At 38.9% G+C, this 24109-nt stretch overlaps 1 protein-coding gene across 1 annotated transcript in view; it reads right to left on the bottom strand.

Moving 5' to 3' along the window:
* Positions 1-24109, bottom strand: part of DOCK3 (dedicator of cytokinesis 3) — a 682478-nt gene that overhangs the window by 290780 nt on the left and 367589 nt on the right. Inside the window, exons 7-9 of the mRNA XM_025375707.1 lie at positions 21722-21806; positions 6291-6332; positions 5200-5354 (exon numbers count right to left, since the gene is read on the bottom strand). Coding sequence (XP_025231492.1) covers positions 5200-5354; positions 6291-6332; positions 21722-21806 — 282 coding nt within the window. The remainder of the gene's footprint in view (positions 1-5199; positions 5355-6290; positions 6333-21721; positions 21807-24109) is intronic.

Raw genomic sequence — 24109 nt, forward strand, 5'->3', positions numbered from 1 at the left:
AGGAAGCACTAAATATGGAAAGGAACAACCAGTACCAGCCACTGCAAAAACATACCAAATTATAAAGACGATTGACACTATGAAGAAACTGTATCAACGAATGGGCAAAATAACCAGCTAGCATCATAATGACAGGATTAAATTCACACATAACAATATTAACCTTAAATGTAAACGGGCTAAATGCCCCAATTAAAAGATATAGACTGGTAAATTGGATAAAGAGTCAAGACCCATCAGGAGACCCATCTCACATGCAAAGACATACATAGGCTCAAAATAAAGGTATGGAGGAATATTTACTAAGCGAAAAGAAAAGAAAAAAGAGAAAAAAGAAAAGAAAGAAGCAGAGGTTGAAATCCTAGTCTCTTATAAAACAGACTTTAAACCAACAAAGATCAAAAAAGACAAAGAAAGGCATTACATAATGGTAAAGAGATCAATGCAACAAGACTGATCTTGTTGATATTGATATATTGGGTGCATATTGGGTGATAGATATATTAACTATCCTAAATATATATGCACCCAATACAGGAGCACCCAGATTCATAAAGCAAATTCTTAGAGACCTACAAAGAGACTTAGACTCCCACACAATAATAGTGGGAAATATCTAAAAGCTATGCCCTAACATCACAATTAAAAGAACTGGTGAAGCAAGAGCAAACAAATTCAAAACCTAGCAGAATATAAGAAATAACTAAGATCAGGACACAACTGAAGTAGATAAAGACACGAAAAACTTCAAAAAAAATCAGTGAATCCAGGAGTTCGTTTTTTGAAAAGATCAACAAAATAGATAGACCGTTAGCCAGACTAATAAAGAAGAAAAGAGAAAAATGAAATAGACACAATAAAAAATGATAAAGGGGATATTACCACTCATCACACAAAAATATAAACTACCATCAGAGAATAAAGATCTCTACGCAAATAAACTAGAAAAATATGGAAAAAATGGATAAATTCCTGGACACATACACCCTCCCAATACTAAACCGGAAAGAAGTCAAATCCCTGAATAAACCAACAAGTTCTAAAATGGAGGCAGTAATTAGTAGCCTACCAACCAAAATAAGCCCAGGACCAGAGAGATTCACAGCCGAATTCTACCACAGGCACAAAGAGGAGCTGGTATTACTCCTTTTGAAACTATTCCAAACAATAGAAAAAGAGGGAATCCTCCCTAACTCATTTTATGAGGCCAGCATTTAACCTGATACAAAAACCTGGAAGAGACACACACACAAAAAAAGAAAATTTTGGGCCAATATCCCTGATGAACATCGATGCAAAAATCCTCAATAAAATACTGGCAAACCCAATTCCAGCAGCACATCAAAAAGCTTATCCACCATGATCAAGTCGGCTTCATCCCTGGGGGGCAAGGCTCGTTCAACATATGCAAATCAATAAACGTAATCCATCACAAAAACAGAACCAATAACAAAAACCACATGATTATCTGAATAGACGCAAAAAAGGCCTTTGATAAAATTCAACACCCCTTCATGCTAAAAACTCTCAATAAACTAGGTATTGATGGAACGTATCTCAAAATAGTAAGAGCTATTTATGACAAACCCACAGCCAGTATCATACTGAATGGGCAAAAGCTGGAAGCATTCTCTTTGAAAACTGGCACAACAAGGATGCCCTCTTCTCTCACCACTCCTATTCAACATAGTATTAGAAGTTCCGGCCAGGGCAGTCAGGCAAGAGAAAGAAATAAAGGAAAGAGAGGAAGTCAAATTGTCCCTGTTTGCAGATGATATGATTGTAAATTTAGAAAACCCCATCATCTCAGCCCCAAATCTCCTTAAGCTGATAAGTAACTTCAGCAAAGTCTTAGGATACAAAATCAATGTGCAAACATCACAAGCATTCCTATACACCAATAATAGATGAGCAGAGAGCAAAATCATGAGCGAACTCCCATTCACAACTGCTACAAAGACACTAAAATACCTAGGAATACAACTTACAAGGGATGTGAAGGACCTCTGCAAGGAGAACTACAAACCACTGCTCAAGAATATCAGAGAGGACACAAACAAATGGAAAAACATTCCATGCTCATGGATAAGAAGAATCAATATCATGAAAATGGCCATACTGCCCAAAGTAATTTATAGATTCAATGCCATCCCCATCAAGCTACTACTGACTTTCTTCACAGAATTAGAAAAAACTACTTTAAATTTCATATGGAACCAAAAAAAGAGCCTGCATAGCCAAGACAATCCTAAGCAAAAAGAACAAAGCTGGAGGCATCATGCTATCTCACTTCAAACTATACTACAAGACTACAGTAACCAAAACAGCGTGTTACTGGTACCAAAACAGATATATAGACCAATGGAACAGAAGAGAGGCCTCAGAAGTAATACCACACATCTACAACCATCTGATCTTTGACAAACTTAACACAAACAAGCAATGGGGAAATGACTCCCTATTTAATAAATGGTGTTGGGAAAACTGGCTAGCCATATGCAGAAAACTGCAACTGAACCCCTTCCTTACACCTTATACAAAAATTAACTCAAGATGGATTAAATTGCTGCCTGTTCTTTCCTCTGGAAGGTTCGTCGCAGAGGGGCAACTGCCAGATGCCAGCAAGAACTCTCTTGCATGAGGTGTCTATAGGCCCTTACTGGGAGGTGTCTCCCAGTCAGGATACATGGGGGTCAGGGACCCACTTGAGGAGGCAGTTTGACCCTTAGCAGAGCTCAAACGCTGTTCTAGGAGGTCTGCTGTGCTCTTCAGAGACGTCAGGCAGGGACTTTTAAGTCTGCTGAAGCTTCACCCACAGCCGCTCCTTCCACCAGGTGCTCTGTCCCAGGGAGACGGGGGTTTTATCTATAAGTCCCTGACTGGGGCTGCTGCCTTTTTTTCAGAGATGCCCTGCCCAGAGAGGAGAAATCTGGTAGTCTGGACACAGCAGCCTTACTGAGCTGCAGTAGGCTCCACCCAGTTCAAACTTCCCAGTGGCTTTGTTTATACTGTTGAGCATAAAACCACCTACTCACGCAACAAGCAATGGGGAAATAACTCCCTATTTAATAAATGGTGTTGGGAAAACTGGCTAGCCATATGCAGAAAACTGCAACTGAACCCCTTCCTTACACCTTATACAAAAATTAACTCAAGATGGATTAAATTGCTGCCTGTTCTTTCCTCTGGAAGCTTCGTCGCAGAGGAGCAACTGCCTCAGTAATGGCAGATGTCCCTCGCCGCACCAAGCTGGAGTGGCCCAGGTTGATCTCAGTCTGCTGCTGTGCTGGCAGTGAGAATTTCAAGCCAGTGAATCTTAGTTTGCTGGGCTCTATGGGAGTGGGACCCACCAAGCCAGACCACTTGGCTCCCTGGCTTCAGCACCCCTTTCCAGGGGAGTGAACAGTTCTGTCTCGCTGGCATTCCAGGTGTCACTGGGTTATGGAGAAAAAAAAACTCCTGCAGCTAGTTCGGTGTCTGCCCAAATGGCTACCCAGTTTTGTGCTTGAAATCCAAGTCTCTGGTGGGTTAGGCACCAGAGGGAATCTCCTGGTCTGTGGGTTGCAAAGACCATGGGACAAGCGCAGTATCTGGGCCAGAGTGCACAGTTCCTCAGGCTCAGTCCCTCATGGCTTCCCTTGGGTAGGGGAGAAAATTTCCCAACCCCTTGCGCTTCTCGGGTAAGGGGATGCCCCACCCTGCTTCGGTTTGCCCTCCATGGGCTGCATCCACTGTCCAGCCAGTCCCAATGAGATGAACCGGGTACCTCAGTTGAAAATGCAGAAATCACCCGACTGCTGCATCGATCTTGCTGGGAGCTGCAGACCAGAGCTGTTCCTATTTGGCCATCTTGCCAGCAATCCACCTTTTTTCTTTTTTTTTTTTTTTTTTTTGAGACCAAGTCTCGCACTGTCAGTCAGGCTATAGTGCAGTGGCGCGATCCCGACTCACTGCAACCTCCGCCTCCTGGGTGGAACCGATTCTCCTGCCTCAGCCTCTGGAATAGCTGGGCTTACAGGAGCCCACCAACACGCCCAGCTAATTTTTTGCATTTTTGTTAGAGATGGGGTTTCACTATGTTGGTCAGGCTGGTCTCGAACTCCTGACTTCGAGATTCACCCTCCTCAGCCTCCCAAAGTGCTGGGATTACAGTAGTGAGCCACCGCGCCCGGGCCACAATAATGGAATAGTTTTATCTGTTTCATATATTGGACTTTCTCATAAAATTTAGCTTGAAGAAAGGATTTTTACACACACACACACACACACACTCTCACACACACACAAAATAGAGTTTACAAAAAATCTGGATAGGAAAAGAACAGCAGCCAGAATCTATATCCACACAGTCCTGGCCCATAGTCTTGCCTGTATGCAACAGTTTTAGCTTTCATCAATACCACTGCTACTTTCTCTACAATAACTGTCCCAAGGGCACATACTAGGAGCCATTGGTGATAAGGAAAATTCACATGTCCTGATCAATGGGTGCATCATTTTATTCCTATGCCAAAGTAAAGCACAGTGTATTAATATTTTTGTCAAGATCAGAGGCACTGTGGGGCATGCAAATTAACTGTTTTTCTTTTGCATTCTGCTTTAACTTCCATTTCTAATTTTCCCACTTGTGATGTATAATTGGAAAAGTGAAAAATCTGCTTTCGAATTTTAAGTACTAAAGCAAGTAAAAGCCATAAAGCACTCCTAACACAAGAAGTTCCCAAGCAATGTAAAAGAAACCCAGAAGATGCTCTCCTTTCATGGGCTGCCCAGACAAGACACCATCAGCCCCTTTTTTCTGCAAAACCTCTCTTCCACAGCAGCAAGCCAAGGCCCAGGGCTTCCTGCACTCTGGAACTGTGTGTCTCTGCTGCATTTGCCTGGTTCTATGTTTCTCCTGTGTCTTTTCTTGGTATTAAATAGATGCATCCTTTTCTCTCTGTGAGGTGGTGGCAAAGACTCAATTTTGAGCTTCTATGTGGAAAAAGGCATAAAAAAGGAGGCCACCCATGGTATGGTTTAAATGACTTAAGGGCACACAGGGAATTGGGGCCAAAACTCCTAGCTAATGAGATGAGGTTACCTTATCTTGTTTTGCCTCTTCTGTGCATCTGTCTTCTCTGAAGGTCAGAGATGCCTATGACCCATACCATCCTAATATAGAATCACAACCTCACCAGAATTTCCAATGACTCTCACCTGATCTGCTTGCCTTCCCTCATGTCATATAAGGAAAAGAAGACATCGGTATCTTCCCCAATAGTATTGTAAGTGAAACTCTTCAGGCTGAGGAAGAAGTGATGTGGCACTGGCATCCGACATGTTTCCCCATGACGTGGGCGCATTGTATCTACCTAATGAGGAAGAAGAAAACCCGGTGATTTTTATTTTAGTTTTTATATTGATCATTAAAAGGTGCAAACTAAATTACAAACTCTTTTCACACTACTGAAGGAGATTATTTGAGAAACTGAAGATGTTTTCTTTGCTTGTAGGGGATGCTGCATCAACAGACTTGGGTTGAGGTGGGCAAGCAAGCAGCTGGGAGGAATAAACAGTGAAAGAAATATAGGGACAGTAATTCCAACTTATAAGTGAACTAAAGATCTCCACTAGGTGACAAACATCTTAATTCTCCAGGAAGCCATTTTCTTTCTTTCTTTTTTCTTTTTTTTTTTTGACAGAGTCTCACTCTGCCACCCAGACTGGAGTGCAATAGCATGATCTCGGCTTACTGCACCTCTTACTCCAGGGTTCAAGCAATTCTCCCTCAGCCTCCCGTGTAGCTGGGATTACAGGCACTCACCACCATGCCCAGCTAATTTTTGTATTTTTAGTGGAGACGGGTTTCACCATGTTGGCCAGGCTGGTCTCAAACTCCTGACTTCAGGTGATCCACCTGCCTCGGCCTCCCAAAGTGCTGGGATTACAGGCATGAGCCACCGCGCCCAGCCCAGAAAACCATTTTCAAAGTCATTTTTAAGAAATGCCATTATGACCCCAATGCACTTGATTTACACTGTTACCCGGTAATAGTTATGATTCTAAATAACATTTTTATTTTCTCCCAGACTGATTCATTTTAGTTTCAGTCTGCTTTAATTGTGCAAATTTGCACAGTAGAAGTAGAGTCTGGCCAAGACTGTTTAGAGGTCAAGGCTCCTCAGATAGACACACCACACAGTCGAGAAGTCAGTGGTGTCTGTCATTTCCTGGTGTATTCATATGTTGTAATCTCTTAATAGAAAAAGTTGACGGGAAAGGCTGGAAGACCCAGGAAAGCCACTTACCTGGGATGTGCTTTGCTGTACACTCTGCCGACTAGATAAATGCTATGGAAAGAAGGAAAGAAAAATAAACTCTACCAGGAAAGAAACTAAATTTTATTAAGTACTTTCAATATGCTGGGCAGTCTGCTATGCCTTTTATATTCATGATCTCATTTGATACTGATAACTCTGTAAAATAACTGTTACTCATATTTGGTGGAGACAACTAAGGCCTAGAGTAAGGACATGATTTGCTGAAGGTCACATAGCAACAAAGTGGCAAAGTCCAGATTCAAACCTTAGCCCTTCCAGATCTGACTAACAGACAAGTCACAAGTGGGTGACTGCCACTAAATTTTTGCTTTGCCACTGTCCTCTCCACATACTGTACCACTTTCTGAGCTGCCTGATCCGGCTTCTTCGGACTTTCCACACTGATACCTTTAACAATAAAAGGCTCCCTCCAAAACACTTCTCCATGCTGTTCCTTTACTGCTGGCTGGTTGAAATTAGAAGAAGCAGATTCTAATTCGAGCTATGCCACTCATAGACTGTGAAATTTCAGACAAATCACTTAATCTCTCCAAGAGATACTTTCCTGAACGTAAAATTCAGATAAGAGTCTGTATTATCTTCCTTACAAAGTTATTGAAGCTCAAATTACATAATGAGCATCAGTATGATACAGAAGTTAGGGACCTAAGTGCAGAAGTGAGGATCCTAGGTTTTGAATTTTTAAAAAATGTTTAAATTGATATATAATATTTTAAAATATTTATGAAGTACATGTGATATTTTGATACATGTATACAATGTATAACTATCAAATCAGGGAATTTAGGATATTCACTGCATCAAACATTTATCATTTCTTTCTGTTGGGAACATTTCAAATCTTCTCTTCTAGCTACTTTGAAATGTACAATAAATTACTGTTAACTACACTCACCCTATGGTGCTATCAAACACTACAACTTATTCCTTCTAACTATATGTTTGTACTTGCTGACCAACCTCTCTTCAACCCCACCACCCCACCATTCTCAACCCTTGGTAACCACTATTCTATTCTCTGTCTCCAAGAGATTCACTTTTTTTTTTTTTTTTGGTTTTGTTTTTGTTTTTTAACTCCTACATATGAGAGAATATGAGATATTTGTCTTTCTGTGCCTGGCTTATTTCATTTAACATATTGACCTCTACTTCTATCCATGTTGCTACAAATGACAGGATTTCATTATTTTTATGGCAGGATAGTATTCCATTGTGCATATATGCCACACTTTCTTCATCCTTTCATCTGTTAACAAACACTTAGATTAATTCTGTATCTTGGCTATTGTGAACAGTGCCGCAATAAACAAAGGGTGCTGGTGTCTCATTGATATACTGATTTTTCTTTCTTTTTGATAAATATCCAGTAGTAGGATTGCTGGATCGAATGGTGGTTCTGTTTTGTTTTTTGGGAAGTCTCATACTGTTTTCCATAGTGGCTGTACTAACTTACATTCCCACCAACAGTGCGTAAGAGTTGCCTTTTCTCTCGTGAACCCGGGAAGCAGAGCTCACAGTGAGCCAAGAATGCGCCACTGCACTCCAGCCTGGGCGACAGAGTGAGATTCCATCTCAAAAAAAAAAAAAAGAGTTGCCTTTTCTCCACTTCTTTGTCAGCATTTATTTATTTATTTATTTATTTTTGTCTTTTTGATAACAGCCATTCTAACTGTGGTTTTCTGCTGCAGTTTTGACATTGCATTTCCCTGATGATCAGTAATATTGAGCATTTTTTTCATATAGTTGTTGGCCATTTATATGTCTTTTTTGGAGAAAGACCTATTAGGATCCTTTGCCCACATTTTATTTTCCTTTTTTTTTTTTTGTGGGCGGGGGGGACATAGTCTTGCTTTGTTGCCAGGCTGGAGTGCAGTGGCGCAGTCTCAGCTCACTGCAATCTCCGCTTCCCAGTTCAAGCGATCCCCCTGCCTCAACCTCCCGAGTAGCTGGGACTACAGGCATGCCAACACGCCCGGCTACTTTTTATTTTTTTGTATTTTAGTAGATATGGGGTTTAACCATATTAGCCTGGATTGTCTCTATTTCCTGACCTCGTGATCCACCTGCCTCGGCCTCCCAAAGTGCCGGGATTATAGGCGTGAGCCACTGTGCCTGGCCCCTTTGCACACTTTTTAATGGAATAATTTGGTGTTCTGCTGTTGAGTAGTGTGAGTTCCTTGTATACTCTAGATATCAGTCCCATGTTAGATGAACAGTTTGCAAATGTTTGCTCCCATGCTATAGATTGTCTCTTCATTCTGTTGTTTCTTTTGCTGTGCAGAAGCTTTTAATATGGTCCTCTTGGTCTATTTTTGCTTTTGTTGCCTGTGTTTTTGAGGTCTTAGTCATAAAATCTTTGCTTTGATCAGTATCTTGAAGCTTTTCTCCTATGTTTTCTTCTAGTTTTATAGTTTTGTATCTTAAGTCTTTAATCTATTTTGAGTTGATTTTGGTACATAGTGAGAGATAGGGGTTTAGTTTCATTCCTCTGGATATGGGTATCCAATTTTCTTGGCACCACTTATTGAAGGGTGTCTGTCTGTTCTCGGCGCATTTGTCAAAAATCAGTTGACTGTAAACAGTTGGATATATTTCTCGTTTCTCTATTCTGTTCCATTGGTCTATGAGTCTTTTTATACCAATACCATGCTGTTTTCATTAATCTGGATTTGTAGTGTGTTTTGAAATCAGGTAGTGTAATGCTTCCCGATTAGTTCATTTTGCTCAGTATTGCTGTGGCTGTTTAGGGTCTTTTGTGGTCCCATACAAATTTTAGGTTTTCTATTTTTTGTGAAGATTGTCATTGGTATTTGGATAGGAGTTGCACTGAATCTGTAGATTTCTTTCTGCAGTATGGTCATTTTAACAATATTAATTATTAAAATCCATGAGCATCAAATGTCTTTATGTTTGTGTCCTAATTTCTTTCAATAATGTTTTATAACTTTCGTTGTAGGGGTCTTTTACCTCCTCGGTTAAATTTATTCCTAAGCATTTTATTTTTCTTTAGCTATTGTAAATGGGATTGCTCTCTGATTTCTTTTTCTGCCACTTCATTATTGGTGTATAGAAACACTACTGATTTTTGTATGTTGGACTTTGTATCCTACAGCTTTCCTGAATACATTTATCAGTTCTAAGAGATTTTTAAAAGAGTCTTTAGGTTTTCCTATGTATAAGATTATGTCATCTACAAAGAGGGACAATTTGACTTCCTCGTTTCCAATTTAGATGCCTTTTATTTCTTTCTCTTGCTTGACTGCTCTGGCTACGACTTCAAGTACTATGTTGAATAGGAGAATTAAAAGTGGGTATCTTCGTCTTGTTCCAGTCTTAGAGGAAAGTATTTCAGCTTTTCCTCATTCAGTGTGATGTCAGCTGTGGATGTGTCATATACAGCTTTTATGTTGAGGTATTCTTCTATGTCTAACTTGTTGAGAGTTTTTAACAGGGAAAGATGTTAAATTTTATCAAATGCTTTTTCTGTCCTACTGAGATGATCATATCGTTTTTGTCCTTCATTCTGTCAATGTGATGTATCACACACTGACTGATTTGCACATGTTGAACCATGTTTACATCACTGGGATAAATTCCATTTGATTATGGTTTCTAATCTTTTTGACATGTTGGATTCAATTTGCTAGTATTTTGCTGAGGATTTTTGTGTCTGTGTTCATCGTGTTCATCAAGGATACCGGTCCATTTTTTTTTTCTTGTGTCCTTGTCTGACTTACTATCAATGTAATGTGTAATGCTGGTCTCGTAGAATGAGTTAGGATGAATTCCTCTCTGCCTCAACTTTTTGGAATAGTTTGAGAAGATCTGGTGTTAGTTCTTCCTTATAAGTTTGGTAGAATTCAGCAGTAGAGCCATACAGTTCTGGGTTTTTCTTTGCTGAAAGATTTTTTATTACTTATTTGATCTCTTTTCTCATTATTGGTCTATTCAAGCATTTCATTTCTTTCTGGTTCAATCTTGGTAGATTGTGTGTGTTCAGGAATTAATCCATTTCCTCTAGGTTTTCCAATATGTTTGCATATAATTGTTCATAGCAGTCTCTAATGATCCCTTGTTTTTGTTTTTTTTGAAACTGAGTCTCACTCTGTCACCCCGGCTGGAGCGCAGTGGCAGAATCTTGGCTCACTGCAACCTCCACCTCCCGGGTTCAGGTGATTCTCCTGCCTCAGCCTCCTGAGTAGCTCGGATTACAGATGTGCACCACCATGGCCGGCTAATTTCTGTATTTTTACTAGAGATGGAGTTTTGCCATGTTGGCCAGGCTGGTCTTGAACTCCTGACCTCAGGTGATCCACCTGCCTTGGCCTCCCAAAGTGCTGGGTCTACAGGAGTGAGCCACCATTCCGGCTGATCCTGTGTATTTCTGTGGCATCAGCCATAATGTATCTTTTTTTGTTTCTGACTATTTGGATCTGTTGGGAACAGGTTCCCAAAATCTGGCCATAAACTGACCCCAAAACTGGCCATAAACAAAATCTCTGCAGCACTGTGACATGTTCATGACGGCCATGATGCCCACGCTGGAAGGCTGTGGGTTTACCGGAATGAGGGCAAGGAACACCTGACCCACCCAGGATGGAAAAACCACTTAAAGGCATTCTTAAACCACAAACAATAGCATGAGTGATCTGTGCCTTAAGGACATGCTCCTGCTACAGACAACTAGCCAAACCCAACACTTTGTTTTGGCCCATCGCTTTGTTTCCAGTAAGGAATATTTTTAATCTATAGAAACAATGCTTATCACTGGCCTACTGTTAATAGATACGTGGGTAAATCTCTGTTCAAGGCTCTCAGCTCTGAAGGCTGTGAGACTCCTGATTTCCTACTCCACAAGTCTATATTTCTGTGTGTGTGTCTTTAACTCCTCTAGCGCCACTGGGTTTGGGTCTCCCAAGCAGAGCTGGTCTCAGCATGAGTCTTCTTTTTTCTCAATTAGTCTAGTGGTTTATTGATTTTATCTTTTCAGAAAACCAACTTTTTGTTTCACTGATCCTTTGTAGTGGTTTTTTCAGCTCTATTTTGTTTAGTTCTGCTCTGATCTTTATTATTTATTTCTACTAACTTTAGGTCTAGTTTGTTTTTCCTTTTTGGGGGTCCTTAAGGCATACCATTAGGTTGTTTATTTGAAATCTTTCCAATTTCTATGCAGGCATTTATTGCTGTAAACTTTCCTCTTAGTGCCATATCTCATAGAATTCGGATGTGTTGTGTTTCCATTTTCACTTGTTTCAAGCAAGCTTTTTATTTCCTTTTTAATTTGTTCATTGACTCATTGCTCATTCAGGAGCATGCTGTTTAATTTCCATGTATTTATACAGTATACAAAGTTTCTCTTTTTATCGATTTCTAGTTTTATTTCCCTGTGGTCTGAGAAGATACTTGACATGATTTTGATTTTTCAAAATTTGTTGAGATTTGTTTGTGGCCTAATATGTGCTGTATCCTGGAGTATGTTCCATGTGCTGATGAGAAAAATATGTGCTCTATAACTGTTGAATGAAATGTTTTGTAATATCTGTTAAGTACATTTGTTCTATAGTGCAGAGTAAGTCTGATGTTTGTTGACTTTCTGCCTGGATAATCTGTCCAATGCTGAAAGTGTGGTGCTGAAGTCCCCAACTATTAATGCATTGGGGTCTGCTGAACTCTTTTGCTCTAATAGTATTTGCTTATATATCTGGGTGCTCTGGTATTGGATGCATATATATTTACAACTGTTACATCCTCTTGCTGAATTGATCCCTTTATCATTATGACCTTCTTTATCTATTTTTATGTTTTTTGATGTAAAGTCCATTTTCTCTGATATAAGCATAGCTATTATTGCATACTTTAGGTTTCTATTTGCATGGAATTTTTTCAATCCCTTCACTTTCAGTCTGTGTGTCATTATAGGTAAACTGAGTTTCTTGTAGAGAATATATAGTTGGGTCTTGATTTTTAAAATCAATTCAGCCAGTCTATATTTTTTAATTGGAGAATTTAAACAGTTCACATTCAAGGTTGTTAGTGACAGGTAAGGACTCATTCCTGCTTTGCTAATTATTTTGTGATTGTTTAATACACTCTTCATTTCTTTCTTCCTTGTTGTTTGCCTTTAAGATTTGGTGGTTTTTTGTGATGGTAATGTTTAACCCCCTTCTCATCTGTGTATGTATGCCACCAGTAAGCTTTATATTTTTGTGTGTTTTCATGATGGTGGACGTTGTCCTTTCACTTCCAGATATAGAAATCCCTTAATCATTTCTTGTAGGACTGGTCTAGTGGTGATGAATTCCCTCAGCTTTTGCTTGTCTAAGAAAGATTTTATGTCACCTCATTTAAGGAGGATAGTTTTGTTGGGTGTAGTATTCTTGGCTGACAGTTCTCCTCATGCCCCGACCAATCCCTCACCCCAGGACTTTGAATCTGTCATCCCATTCTCTCCTGGTCTAGAAGCTTCCTGCTGAGAAATGTACTGTTAGTCTGGTGGAGACTCCCTTATATGTGACATGATGCTTTTAACTGTTTTTAGAATTCTTTGTCTTTGATTTTTAAAAGTTTGATTATAATATGCCTTTAAAATCTTATTAGATTAAATCTATTAGGGGATATTTGAGCTTTCTGTATTTGGATGTCTTTATCTCTTGCAAGACTTGTGAAGTTTTCAGCTATTATCTCATTAGCAGGTTTTCTATATCTTTGCCCATGCCTTCTCCTTGTGAAACTCCCCAAATTTGAATATTTGTTTGCTTCTGGTATCCTGTATCTCACATAAGCTTTCTTTACTCTTTTTTCTTTTCATCTGTTTTATATCAAAAAATCTGTCTTCAGATTCAGAAACTTTTATTTATTTATTTATTATTTTTTCGAGATGGAGTCTTGCTCTGTCACCCAGGCTGGAGTGCAGTGGCATGATCTCGGCTCACTGCAACCTTCACCTCCTGGGTTCAAGTGATTCTCCTGCCTCAGTCTCCCAAGTAGTTGAGCCTACAGGTGCACAGAACCATGCCTGGCTAATTTTTTTTTTTTCTATTTTTAGTAGAGACAAGGTTTCACCATGTTGGTCAGGCTGGTCTCGAACTCCTGGCCTCAGGTGATTCACCTGCCTTGGCCTCCTAAAGTGCTGGGATTACAGCTATGAGCCACTGCACTTGGCCAGAAAGTCTTTCTTTAGCTTGATTTAGTCTGTTGTTGAAGCTCTTGATCGTATTTTTAATTTCATTCACTACACCTTCAGTTCCAGGATTCTGTTTGGTTCTTTTCTATGATGCATATCTCTTTGTTAAACTTCAGCTCATGAATTGCTTTTCTGATTTTTTTATCATTTATCTGTGTTCTCTTGTATCTCACTGAGCTTCTTTAATCTTATTTTGAATTATTTTTCAGAGATTTCATATATTTTCTTTTCTATGGGATCTGTTACTAAAGAACTATTGTCTTTGTTTGGAAGTGTCATATATCCTTGCTTTTTTATGTTTCTTGTGTCCTTACATTGGTATGTGGACATCCAGTGTAACAGCTGCTTGTTCTAATTTTATAGATTGGTTTACATAGGGAAAGGCTTTTTCCTATAGATATATATTTAGTGTGACGTAGGATGCTTTGGCTTTGATTATAGGTGAGTGCAGTAGCAGACTCTCCATATGATTTCTTCAGCTATAATCAGTGTCAGTGGTGTTTGTGAGTTCTGTAGTGACTCAGACTGTGGTTGTTAATGGATGCTGCGGTGAGGCTTAGCTAGGAACAAGAATGTCAGATGGGCTGGTCCTCAGGTCCCTAGGTGGTGTATGTGGGACTCCATGGTGGAAGGTCAGTCCTTGGGCCTCCAGGCAGCATGCTTGGGTGCTAATGATAATTATCAAGTGGGTACTCAGGCCCCCAGGTGGTACATGTGGCAGTGGCAATGGCAGTAGCAGTGGTGTGCCACCTCTCAGGTCCCTTAGTACACAGGCAACACCTAGGGCAGTTTCACCAGGCTGATCACCAGGCCCCTGGATGGCACATGGGGACAACAGTTATGAGTAGGAGAGGTCTGTTCTCTGGCCCCCAGGTGGTAAACACAGGTGTGGTGGCAGGAGGAATGCTAGTCAATACTCAGGTCCTGGAAAGCATGTGTGGGTACTGGTGGTGATAGGTGAGGTAGGTCGATCCTCAGTTCCTTGGACTATGCACTTATGTGCCTGTGGCAGTGTATGAGGCAGATTGGTCCTCAGTCCCCGGGACAATGTACACACGTGAACCAGTCCCCCTGCCCCTTGAATGTGTTGAATGTCTGCGCAGGTATGCAGAGGCTCTGCCACTGGAAGGAGCAGGGTTGCTATCAGTGGCAGTAGCCCCAGACATGCAGCTCTCAAGCTCTGGGGAGCACAAGCTTTAGCTTTCTTTGTCATGGGGGCAGTCTCCTAGGTGCACTGAACCACCCATTCCCCAGGTAAGTCACTGTGTGGGCTAAAGTGCTGGAGACCCAGGCACAATGCTGGGGCCAGTATGTATTGTGATGCTGCAGCCCTCTGAATGGACATAGGGGGATGTCAGCAGGGTTCCAGGGATGTGGAGATTCGGGTGTGTTGGACCCAAGGGTGGAAAAATGTAGTCTGGTGGGAGCTAGGCTCTCAAAATGACAGTGCTGTGGCTGCTTGAATCTCAGAGGTAGTGTGAGGCCCAGCCCAAACTCTCTCTCGGGAACAATGCCTTTTCCCCACAATGGGGAGTTCCTTCTAGCTCCAAGCTTATCCTGGGTGGGCTGGCTGCTTTGCTTCCCTCTCCTTCCATGACTCCGAAGTTTCCTGTCACTTCCTTGATGAACTCCAGTATTCTGTCTTAGATGCTCTATTCAATATGTAGTTAATTACTCACTGAGTAGAAGGCAAGTGCCTGATGCCTCTACTCAGCCATCTTGATGCCACCCCCTGCAACCCTCTAGTTTTGAATCCTGTTTTTTTTTTTTTTGAGACAGAGTCTTGCTCTGTCACCCAGGCTGGAGTCCAGTGGTGCGATGTAGGCCCACTGCAAGCTCTACCTCCTGGGTTCTCGCCATTCTCCTGCCTCAGTCTCCTAAGTAGCTGGGACTACAGGTGACTGCCACCACACCCAGCTAATTTTTTTTTTGTATTTTTAGTAGAGATAGGGTTTCACCGTGTTAGCCAGGATGATCTCGATCTCCTGACCTCGTGATCTGCCCACCTTGGCCTCCCAAAGTGCTGGGATTACAGGCATGAGCCACCGTGCCCGGGCTAGTTTTGAATCTTGACTCACACTTATATCTGTGTATTCATTATCTGAAAAGTGAGTATAAAATTTTATGCCTAATTCAACCTCACAGAGTTTGAGCAGACAGACTCAGCATATTACCTATCATACTGTAAGTGGCTGATAATTATTATCCACAATTGGTATTTTTATTATTAGTATAATTGTTATTCTTTTTTATAATTAGTTATTATAGAAAGTCATTCACATTTAGAAGTAAACCCTGGCCAGGAATAATGATGAATTTACAAATGTTCAGTGCCTGGTGTTGGTAAACTCAACGAGAGATTTCATCCTGCTTCCTTTTGGACCCTAGAGGTATGGTACCACACTCATTTGTTGAATTGCTCCATATCACATGGGTAAGAAGAATGGTTGTGGCAGTGGAAGTTTCCATTTCTTTTCCAAACACATATATTTAACCCTATATAAAAGAGAAGTAAAATTAAATATTAATTTAAATGTGTCTGACCAGCTATATTTGCTTATTATTCAATATCCATGTATATATTAGCAATATTAACTAATTATTATTGAGTATTAATGTTCATTCATGGAAATATATGTTCCCATGATATATATGAAATACAAAAAAATCAAGTCTCCACCAGCTGGGCAAAACATCATATAGAATGTATATGCACAAAAGAAAAATTCACATATAAAATAGGTTTTTAAAAAGTAAAAAAAATTCAAGCGTTCAAAAACAAATCAGGTTTTCTGTGGTTTACTGTTCATATCTCACTGGAAGGTTACTAGACTAAAATAAATTCCATTGTTTTACTTTACATCCAGGAGCTGCACTAAGCTGTTTTTCTCAAGTACATTTACTGTTAACCCATTAAAAGGTCTACCAATCTTGGTAGTCATAAATTTTCAATTAGAATTATATACAGAAGGAGTTTATGAAACAGCTAATTTCAGTATGAAACATCCCTGTTGACAATAACAAATCTTTTTTTATTTCAGTCATTAAATTTTGAGAGAATGATTTAGTCTGAAAGCACACCACATGGGCAGCCAGAGAAAGGCATCGGAACTGGTATTCTGGAACCTCTTTCTGGGCACTCTTGTCAACTAGCCTTCAGCTGGTCAGCCAATATCTCCCTTTTCAGTGTAATCATCATCTCTATTAGGGTTGTAACGCACTGTTTCCCTGTTTGCTACATAACTCCAGACTTTGCACTTACAAGGAGCAAAACACTGTCTTATTTATCTTTATATTCCAAGTGCCTAGCAATGTACATCCAAAATATAAATTAAGAAAGGCATAGAACACATTACTGCCTCTGCCAATTTTTCCCCAGTAGAGAAGTCATTTTCAGCCCTGTAAAGTCTCTTGTTCATTTAGTCTACAAAAGTCTAGCAATACGGAAAGAAACTATGCAGCTTTGAATATGCTAATCAACTGAATAACAAAATTAATTGCCTGCTATATATGTTGGGGATTGTGTTAAATATTGTGAGTCTTACAAGGAAATATAAGGCATATCTAGTCAGAATCTATGAAAGGATGAAGCATATAAAATCACTGATTTTTAGTAAAGAATCTAATTGATTTATCCCAGAAATGAATGTATAAACATTGAGCTATTAAAAATATTAACACAAGAAGACAACAAGCAAACATAAATCCCAATACATGATAATGTGGATGGATAATAATGAAGCAGGGGGCTATAATGTGAGCATTCTGTTACATCTTGCCACAATTTAGAAACTCTCATATTATGTAATTTTTGAGTGTCACATTTCACAAAGATGCATGGCTAATTAAGATTAACAAAAATAGTTTGTGGTGCCTTTTGAAATACTTTATATTTTCGGCAGCACCAATTTTCTATTGTTTAAAATGGATTTATTGTTGTTATGATGCAAAATTGAAGAGCACTAAGGACTTCCTCTGGTTTTCATCATAAAGAATGCTAAGCACGGTGGTTCATGCCTATAATCTCAACACTCTGGGAGGCCAAGGTGGGAGGATCGCTTGAGCCCAGGAGTTGAAGACTAGGCTGGGCAACATGGCGACATCTCGTCTCTACCAAAATAAATAAATAAATAAATAATAATAAAATAAAAATTAGCTGAGTATGGTGGCACGCACCTGTACTCCCAGTTACTTGGGAGGTTAAGGTGGGAAGATTGCTGGAGCCCAGGAGGTGGAGGTTGCAGTGAGCCCAGATCACACCACTGCACTCCAGCCATGGCAACAAAGACAGACTCTGTCTCAAAACAAACAAACAAAATAAAACAAACAAAAAGAATGCAAAATCCAACTGTGTATTTAAAGAGACTTTTATCAATCATTATAATTCAACATTTGCATGGAGGCTTCATTTTTTTATTAAAAAATGCTATGAGTGTAAACTTTAAGTATAATCTTATTCATATAGGATTTTTTCCCCAAAATCAATGACAAGGAGTATTATAATCAGAAAGTTTCATATAAAGTATTCATAATTTCCAGTAATAGATTTACATGTTAACACAAAAAGGTTCTAAAAGGATATTCTTTTGAATCTTGAACTTTTAAGATTTAACCAAAACATTTACTGTGCAATTTAACATATAAATCCTAAGTGGTTTTTAATAAATTTGTGGACTCCTTTAATTGTTTTTTATCATATCTAACTGTTTGTATGAAAAAGCAAATATATGAGATAAAAAAGACAGAACATTTAGCAGAAAATGAAATAAACAGGGCTTTAATTGTGTCAGAATCCCTTTCCCGGATAACACACAGTAGACCTTTTGATTTACTCCTTCATTTTAGAAGGAATAACTTACTCTTCAGTAGTTTCCCGAAAAGGAGTTAAAGAGCATTGTTATTATTGTTGTTTTGAGACTCTGAGTGACCAAAATTCTCTTTAGGCTTCTCTCCCACTTGATTTATAATGTGGCTGAGTAAATATAGAATTATGGGTTGAATGTTATATTTCCTCAGAATTCTGAAGGCAATGGTCTTATGTTTTCTAATTTTTAATGCTGCTATCAGAAAGCCAAATGTTTTTATTACAACGAATCCTTTGTATGTAATCCATTTTGTTCTCTGGAAGTTTTAAGCTCATCTCTATCTCTAGTGAGCTGAAATATCATAATTATGTTGGGCCCTTTAAATCTAGAGACTCATATCCATGTTCTGAGAAAGTTTTTAATATGATTCCTTCAGTAATTGTCTTTCTTTGTTTCTTTATTCTCTCTTCTGAATACTGAGCTTCCTGAATTGAACCTCTAAACTTTTAAACCTTTTCTCTCCTACTGTTACTTTATTTTGTTGTTGTTCTGTTTTCAGGGAGATTTTTCTCTATTTTCTAACCTTTATTCCAAGTGTAATCCAGTAATCTGCTTTTTAATTTTGTAAAGCTCTTTGGATTGTTGTACTCTGTTTCCTAACTGTTTCCTCATTTCTCTCTGCAGACAGCAATCACCATTTTCTTCTGTTGGGCTGTCTCTTTCTTCCAAGGTCCTTTTATATGTTGTTCATTTTGGTCTCTCTCTGTTTCTCTTTCTCTCTCTCTCTGTCTGTCTCTCTCTTTTCTGAAGATTCAGATTCGTTGTATGGATGTTGCAAAACTGTGAGGTCTGGGCTTCTAGTGTACCCATCACCCAAATAGTGAACATTATGCGAGAGCTTTGCCTATTGATGCTTGGTTGGAAGTGCTGTATGGCCACTGGGTTTCACCGTATGAAGGTTTGGGCAAGGGGGTGGTCATCTAATTCAGCCCTACAGCTTTATATACCATATGTAATATGATGGCTCTAAAACTGTTTTATCTGAACTTCACTTATGAGCTCTAGTCTTTCAGCATCTCTGGTGGGATGTCTAAAAGGCATCTCAAACGTGAAAAGAAAATCAGAACTATAGATCCTTACCTGCCTCACTCTGCAAACTACTTCTTCCACAAGGTTTCCCATTTCACTTTTATACAATTAGGCAGGTCAAAAACACAGGTATAATTCTTTTCTGACCTTTCCCTTTCTTGTATACACGTACGGCAATTTAATCTATCAACAATTATGGTTCTGACTTCAAAATATATTCCGAATCCAACAACTTCTTACTAGTTTCACTCTTCCAGCTCTAGCTCAAGCTACTGAAATTAAGATCTCCTGCTTGAATGACTCCTCTCCACTTCTATTCTTGCCCCACTCCAATCCTTTTCCACACAGCAATCAGAGGCATCTTTTAAAAATGTAAGGCTGATCATGTGATTCTCCTGCTCAATTACCTTCACAAGCTTACTGTCACACTAAGAATAGAATCCAAAACCTTTATCAAGAACACAGCATCCTCCAACTATTCCAAGGGGAATTCTTAGTTTCAAACTCTCATTCTCTCTTCACTTTCCATATTTAATTGATCATCAAAATTTATCAGTTTTAATTCCAAACATCTACATTCTTATTGTATTTCTTGTCCATTGCTGCCTAGCCATTTTTCTTACCTGAATCACTACTGTGGGTCTCTGAATTCTATGCATGGGATTCCTCCCTCATTCCAGTCTTTTGCATTTTATATTATCTCTAGACAGAGTCAACATTTGAAATCAATATCTGCTTATGTCACTCTCATGCTTCTTTCAGACTACTGGATAGAGTCTAATTTGAGAAATACAAAGCTCTTCATGGTCTGACTTTTGTCTCCTTCTTGGCCTGACTCCCACTAACTAACATGAGTTAGTGGTACTCCATGCTGAAGTTATTAAATATCTTATATAGTTTCCTGGAACTGCCACTTCCACATGCGGTGTGCCTTTTTGGAATGTCTTTCCTTCTCCTTTCCTACTCCCAGGAAACCAGTCACTACCTCTAAGAGCATCAGTGTATACTTAAATTATGCTACACAGCACATATATGCAGCACACGTATGGCTGTTTGACTGTGGTCTATTGATTCCACTAGAGTAGAGTTTCTAACATACGGTCCATGCATGGGCTTCACAGCAAGCATCAGGAGAAACTATCCATCAATTCTCTAAAACTGATCATAAAACTTTGTATGCAAAGCATACTTGCATTGTCCTGGGAGAAAGTTTCACCTGATCTTCTATGACCCAAAAGGGATTAGAAACCAATATCCTAGATAGTGAGATTCTTTAGGGAATAGATAAGTCTTGTTCATACTTTTTGTTTTTTAAATAGATGGGTCTCACTATGTTGTCCAAGCTGCTCTCAAAATCCTGAGCTCAAGCGATCCTACCACTTCAGCTTCCGGAGTAGCTGGCTGTACCTACAGGTGCATGCCACCACATCCAGCTATCTTTAATCTCTGTATCTCACACTTATCAACCTATTGCATTGCATACAGCATAGTTAAAGCAACTGTACACAATTGCTTGGGTATGCTAGTAAGTACACACAAGGAAATATGCAGAAGCAATTGATATGTTATTAGCATATTAGGCAAATTTCGTTAGGTCCTTGTCCAGGCAATATACTTAGTACCCTCTAAGTTCCCTAAAAATATTACAGTTTCTTAAACAGATTCTAAAACTTATAAATCTCAACAATACATACTCATCAAATACATACTCTTCAAAATAAGTTTTTATCCAGTCTGTTAGTCTAAGCATAACTGCCACCACCTAAGGTTTCTTCTGTTTATTTATTTTACTTTAAAATATTGTACCCTTCATTTACTCACTTTGCATCCAGACTATAAAATGTAATCTTGATTAGTCAACCCAATAGATTTTTATAATAACCAACAGATAGCTAAGAATCTATATCAGGTTCTGTCTCTCTAGAAAGACTGGTACATTACTTCCAGGCTCAATTTCTCTATTACCTAATAATTGGCTCTTTCCAGCTTTAACAACTTTCTCTTTTAAACAGATGAGAGGAAAGAAACATAACTTTAGTTATGCTGCAGGCTGAAGGAGCTCTGGTTTACCAGGAAAGTCAACAAAGAAGTAATGCTTAGATAATCTAGCAAGCCCAGTATCCGTAGGTTACTACATTGGAATCCCATTTGGAAAGCTAGAGTGATAGATATGGCCAGAATAAGAAATATCACTTAAATACACTGGGAAAGAGGCAAAAAATAATAATTTTAGCAATGTTGTTTCATAACATTAGAGAAAATAAACAAAAGAGAAAAAATGAGGTATGCAGGAACAAGCTACCTCATATTAGATTTCTTACCATCTTATAGAGATCTGAGACACTAATCTGGTCCGAGTCCACTACTTCAAAGTCCTTCCGAGGCACCAGGTCCAGGCCCAAATGTCTAGTAAAGAGAGAGACTACATTCAGTATGCCATGTACTCATATTACTTATCTCTCTTTATGTGCCTGGGAACCCATACCTGCCACATCTTGTGGACAGACGATCAGACACTGTCCTAGCAGGAACATGTCTTTATAAAGCAACATCTAATTGTGTTCACTTCTGGGTAAATAAATGAGGCTAGGGATTTAAGGTTGACACAATTCCAGTTCAGGCAGTTCCACTCATGATGGTAAAAAGGTTTCATTCAGCATTACATTATATCAGCATGCTTGAGTTCATTAAGGATAGGTTTTCTTTAGATCATTAATAAGTCATGTTTATTTTTGTTTCTCCCCATCTGACAAACATGCTCAAGGTTTAGTTATGCATTCGTTTCATTAGGATGAAAAAAAATCTTCAGGATGTAATTCAAAGACAAACACATAAAATTCACCTCTTAAAAGTTACTCAATTCAAAGAGATGTATCTTTTTCTCTTTATTCATTTATTTTATATTTTATTTTTAAGTTCTGGGGTACATGTGCAGGATGTACAGGTTTGTTACACAGGTGAACATGTGCCATGGTGGTTTACTGCACCTCACAACCCACCACCTAGGAATTAAGCCCAGAATATATTAGCTATTTTTCCTAATTCTCTCCCTCCCCTCACCCTACCCCCAGATAGGCCCCAATGTGTGTTGTTCCCTTCCCTGTGTCCATGTGTTCAAAGAGATGTATATTTTGGCTGAGTTTCATCTCATTTTCAATTTAATTAATACTGATACTGGTAAAGACCTAGCTATGCATTAGCACCAATATTTTAAGAAATGTTAGATAAAAGTTTAACCAACAAGTATTACTACTCAAGACAATAGTATTTGGAGGATCTTTGGGGCAGTGAGAAGAAGTGATGGTAATGGCAGTACTGGGCAGCAGAAATAACTCTGGACATTTTGGGTTCAAAATGGTATCTAATTGGCCGGGCGCGGTGGCTCAAGCCTGTAATCCCAGCACTTTGGGAGGCCGAGGCGGGTGGATCATGAGGTCAGGAGATCGAGACTATCCTGGCTAACATGGTGAAACCCCGTCTCTACTAAAAATACAAAAAACTAGCCGGGCGTGGTGGCGGGCGCCTGTAGTCTCAGCTACTTGGGAGGCTGAGGTGGGAGAATGGCGTGAACCCGGGAGGCGGAGCTTGCAGTGAGCTGAGATCCCGCCACTGCACTCCAGCCTGGGAGACACAGCGAGACTCCGTCTCAAAAAAAAAAAAAAAAAAAATGGTATCTAATTTATGGTCAATAAATGTTAGCTCCTTTTTCACACTCTAAGACAACAGTTCTAAGCCAGGAATTCAATGGAGTTTATAGGGTTGTAGACCTCTGAAACTACTTACGACACTGGATGAGTTTGTGTGTGTATTCATTATATATTTTTTCTGATGAGAGGGTCTATAACTCTCATCAGAATTTTGGAGACGCTCTGTGACCACCCTACTACAAAACAAGGGTTATGAATTATTGTGTCTGGCAAAAGCATTCCATGGGATTATAGAAGAAGAAAGATTTTTTTATCTCTTCAACTAGACTATGAACTATTTTAGAACATGCTAGCACAGCTAAATCTGTAAGCTCTTTCTGTGCATAAAACTCGTCATTAAAAATAAAATCAGGTGCACATCCAAAATTCAGATTCATTTACAATTTATACCCCGTTTATAGGAAAATATGATAAAATTACATTGCAGTAAGGTTGATAAAATAAAAATGGAAAATCAAACCTATATGGAGGAGGTATTATAGAAGCAAACGTACTAATAGCATATGCTAAAATGGTTACTAGGATTAAGAATCAAAATTTAGATGTACACTTTCTAGCAGGCAAGAAAAAAAGAAAAAACATGTTATTATATTATATGATAATTTAAAGGATAAAAACTATTATATTAAATGATAATTTAAAGGATAAATGACTATTAAAGGATAAAAACTTACGTTTTTCTGTCAAAGTAGTGTTTTTTTCTATTATCCACTAATTTAAAAAATGAGATTTTAAAGAGAAAAAAGTTTTGAATCAAATGTTAAAAATAACCCACAGTTTTGCATAATGAGATCAGTAACAAACTTTTGGCCTTATCCATGATGGTTTACAATCTAATGATAAAACTATGCCAACTGAAGTTGATGCATTTAAATCTATGAAATTTTATTTTTCTACAATTGGAATCCTGACTTCTTATATCAAAGAAACACTCAATTCCATCATCTCTTATTAGCTATTCTTCATTTACTTGAAACAATTTCAGGCCTCTGGCTTCTAACG

Source organism: Theropithecus gelada, chromosome 2 (assembly GCF_003255815.1).
Source record: "Theropithecus gelada isolate Dixy chromosome 2, Tgel_1.0, whole genome shotgun sequence".
NCBI classification, from domain to species: Eukaryota; Metazoa; Chordata; class Mammalia; order Primates; family Cercopithecidae; genus Theropithecus; species Theropithecus gelada.